This window comes from Mus pahari, chromosome 2, assembly GCF_900095145.1.
Source record: "Mus pahari chromosome 2, PAHARI_EIJ_v1.1, whole genome shotgun sequence".
NCBI classification, from domain to species: domain Eukaryota; kingdom Metazoa; phylum Chordata; class Mammalia; order Rodentia; family Muridae; genus Mus; species Mus pahari.
In genome coordinates this window covers 140,770,323-140,774,554 of record NC_034591.1, presented here as the reverse complement: position 1 = coordinate 140,774,554, position 4,232 = coordinate 140,770,323, and the positions used below count along the sequence as shown (strand labels likewise).

The window sequence follows — 4,232 nt, the reverse complement described above, 5'->3', positions numbered from 1 at the left end:
GAGGAGGAGGAGGAGGAGGAGAAGAAGAAAGTAGTGGTAGTAGAAGGAGAAGTAGTAACCTCAAAGTTCGGTAGGTCATAATGGGAGGGTAGCCATGTTGCTAAAGGGAGGAGTTGGGGGAAGCATAAATATAGTTAGGATACACTATGAAATCCTTAAATAATTAGCAAAAATATTGGGTAAGTTTATTAAAAAATGAACTCCAACATCACTCTAATTACTTGATAGCAAGTTACTGCTATTTCTGCCAATGGTCAGTAGAATAAAGTGGAGACCAAAGGACTTTAAAGCTGGGTATTCCCAAAAAGGCCTTTGTGGCTTCCACAACATCCTCTCCCAAAGGCATCAGGAGCTCCACATGTCCCACTGTAGGGAGGACAGCAAAGAAGCAGAATGGGTCTCTCAAAGCCCACACGTCTACCATCATCCACACAGCCCAGACAGCTTCAAGAGTGCAGCCTCCCCCCCCCCCCCCGTGGATGCTGAGAGCAGGTGCACACACTTGTATGCTGGGCAGTTCTGCTTTAACATGACCGTCGGCCCATTCAAATGTAGGGATGACACGGGATCAAGCCTGTGATCCTTATTTGACCCACATCTCTCCCTAAAGATAGATGCTGCCTTCTTGTAGAGTCTGAGCAGTCCTCAGCCGGAACAGGGTGGCTTAGGGGAAGGCCAGCACACATTCAATTTGGGGAGCACAGGTCATGTTTTCTAGACCGAAAATTATAAACATGGACTGAAAATTGTCAGTCTGTATGGAAGCACTGTCATGCATTGCAACAGGAACAATCACAGAAAATTCAGTGTGTGTGTGTGTGTGTGCGTGTGCGTGTGTGTGTGTGTGTGTGTGTGTGTGTGTGTGTGTGTGTGTGTGTCAGATTCAGGATTAGCGGCAGTGGTGTCCAAGGGAGGAAAGGAGAACAGAAATAGAGACAATGCCTTCCTGTGTCTGTGCTCAAACCAGCATGGACTTAAAGCCATACAACAGCCATACCCATCAGCCAAGGATAGACCACAGACGGGGGCCGGAGGCATGGCAACCTTTTTCTCTCACTTCTTCCCTTTTACCCAACCTGCTGTGCTTTGTATCTGAACATCCATGTGTTGAAGGCTTGGTCCTCATGCACCAGTGTTTGAAAGTGGGGTCTTTGGGAGGTAATTGGGTCATGAGGGTTCCAACTTTCTCAATGGAGTAAACCATGGGGTGTGTTGCTTAGCTGGATATTATAAGGCATGAAAACTTCAGGAAACACAGCCTAGTTAGAAGAAATTACTTGAAAGGTCTATGCTATATTCTTACTTGTTCTCATATTCATCTCTCTCTCTCTCTCTCTCTCTCTCTCTCTCTCTCTCTCTCTCTCTCTCTCCCCAGCTCTCTCTTTTCCTTTTCCTCTCACCCTCTTGCCCTCTTGCTTTCAATATAGTTATGTAGATAGTTAAATGCTCTTCCTCCCTCCCTCCCTCTCTCCTTCCCTCTCTCCCTCCCTCCCCCAGCCCAACACCCCTCCCTCTCTTCCCTCTCCAATGGCTCTATGCAGCACCCAACCCTTGTGCCTCACTTACTGGCTGACAGCTGTCTTCACAGGGCCTTTGAGAGCACTGGACCACACGCAGGCCCACCACAGTATCCTCCATGTCCGTACAGGTGCACGTGTCACAGCCCTCCTCCCAGAACTGGCCCACAGGGTAGATGGTGCCTCGGTGGACACAAACCTGGTGACAACAAGGCTTCTGAGGATAAGCTCATTGGGGCTGTTTAATCAAGTGGTCAGTGACATCCATGGTATGGAAGGTGCTTAGGAGGAACAGCCATATCCCCAACACACTCCGCGTCAATCATGGTGGGTCTCTCCTCCTTTAGACTGATGTTTGGATTTATAGACTAATGCAATACATGCTAACAAGATCAGAAGTGAGGAGTGTGTTCTACATGCATGCAGTGCGCCTAACATAACACCAGTCTGTTAAAACATAGTAGTAGTTTGGAATACTCTCTAAATAATCCTTGCAATCACAGTGTCTCTTTGGCTAACCTTGTTAAAGCCATACACTGACTATAACCTGAGCACCTAGCCATTGTTAATACACAGTAGATTCACTGTCAATAACTCCTGAGTTAACGAAATTTCCATGTGGGTAAGACGGAATACTGACTGTCCACCTACCTGTCCACCTCACTCTTGGTTTGGGGAGGTGGACTGAGACATTCAAATCCTCTATGAGGATTTGAATTATCACATCCAGAGTTGGGCGGTGCCTACCTTGTCAGGAAGACAGGTGGTCGTAGTGCAACCGCAGTCGTTGGTAGTGGCCGAGGCCAGGTAGCCAAGTGGGCAGCTCAGTGTGGAGTTGACACAGTTGCAAGCACACTCGTATTCATCACAGCACTGGGTCTTCCGAAGGGTGGGTGTCCGGTGAGGGGGGCAGGAGGGTGGGGGCGCTCTTTTGCACTCTTCTTTCCTGCAGGCTGGGGAGGACACAGGTGACACCTCAGCCCCGCCACACTGAGGACTGTCCTCCACTTGTGCTTCTAAGTGTATGCCTGTGACAGAGTCCTTGGACCTCAAATAATAAGTCAGACATGCACATACACTCGTACAGCCAGCTCCTCAGCTATACAGCATTTAGGATACAAAAAAAAAAAAAAAAAAAAAAAAAAAACAGTCATTCTTCCAAAGGTGCGTCAATGAAGAGAAAAGCAAGGTTTGGAAATCCTTATAGAGAAGGTGGAGGCCGCTCAACCCCTGTACTAGCGTCCCCAGGAACACATAGACAAGGCAAGATCCTCCCAGCTACTGACACTGAGCAATACCAGATACGGAATCCTTACATCCCAAGGGGGCCTAGATATACCATGGCTGGTTTAGCAGGTAACACGATCCTATCCCCACCCAAAGTGCCTCAAGCATCGCCCCCTAATCTTACCATCTCCAACAATGTAAACATGAAAGACTATCCGCAATGCTGTCCCGAACACAGCGCTGTTGTATAAATGCTAAACTAAAGCCCATTCCTGAATCCTGCACCTGATTCCAACTGTCTTATGATGTGCCCCCTCCACCCCCAAAGTCTACATCAAGGAACTCAAGTGAGGTTACAAAAGTAGGCATCCAAGAAGACCCCTGGCCTTGAAATGGACCCTTGGTAACTAAATACAGAATCCCATGTTGTGCTTGCCTAAGTTTAGCCCACCTCTGTGCTAAAAATATATTTTATGGTTAAATACATAAACCTACAGTTGAAAACACCCTACGATGTTTGAAAATAAGGCTCAGTGATGAAGAAAAGCAGGGCACCATGTCTTCCCCTCGGTGGCAGAGGGGACGAGGGGACCAAATAACCAGAGGGTTTGAAATCTAACTGCCTGAGCCCCAACAGTTGCTTTGTGTTTGTCTGTTTGCTCAAAATTATTATAGATATTTTGTCTACATGGATATCTGTGCAACACATGGATGTCTGGTGTCTACAGAGGCCAGAAGAGGGTGTTAGATCCCCCAGAACAGGAATTACAGACAGTTGTGAGGCACCATGTGGATGCTGGGAGTTGAACTTCAGTCTTATAGAAGAGGAGTCAGTATTCTTAACCACCAAGCTACCTCTCCATCACTCTTATCTGTGTCTTCAATGTACCCCAAAATGGCATGGCTGCAGTTGTGTCCACACTGGGAGACCTGCAGCAGGTATAGCCAGGGCAGTCAGAAGACTCAATTAAGTATGACCTTAAGCCTTCTTTCCAAATGCACCCTAAACCTAGGTTCAGATAGCTGAGGAGAGAGATGAAACTGCCTAGATCCCCTAAACAGAAGAGGGCTTGCCAAGGCCAGGAGAGAGTGGCCCCACCGTGGCCTTACCACAGGTAAAGGTGGGTCTGCATTCTCCAGGGTTGGTCAGGGTTGGCTGGAGCCCTTCTTCACACGGAGGCACTGGAGGCAAGTTGCAGTTGACCAGGTCACACACTGGGGGGGGGGGGGGTCAAGAAAAAGAGGTGCATGTAGGTGAGGTTACTCTCGGGCTGCTTGTCAGCAAGAGCCGTATGCTCTCTCCTATGGAATTTTACGGTTTTAGGGGGATGGTGACAGCCAATAGAGGTGGATGGAGATTAGACATGAGAGAGGGATGACACATTAGATGGATGGTGTCCATCCATCTAATGGACAGATAAATGGATAGGAATGGAAGGAAGGAAGGAAGGAAGGAAGGAAGGAAGGAAGGAAGGAAGGAAGGAAGGA

At 48.0% G+C, this 4,232-nt stretch overlaps 1 protein-coding gene across 2 annotated transcripts in view; it reads right to left on the bottom strand.

Moving 5' to 3' along the window:
- Vwf (von Willebrand factor) overlaps positions 1 to 4,232 on the bottom strand; it is a 154,417-nt gene that overhangs the window by 19,204 nt on the left and 130,981 nt on the right. For both annotated transcript variants that reach the window (XM_029534982.1, XM_021190195.1), the window contains 3 exons: positions 3,855 to 3,959; positions 2,265 to 2,470; positions 1,567 to 1,716 (listed from right to left, as the gene is read on the bottom strand). In XM_029534982.1, coding sequence (XP_029390842.1) covers positions 1,567 to 1,716; positions 2,265 to 2,470; positions 3,855 to 3,959 — 461 coding nt within the window. The remainder of the gene's footprint in view (positions 1 to 1,566; positions 1,717 to 2,264; positions 2,471 to 3,854; positions 3,960 to 4,232) is intronic.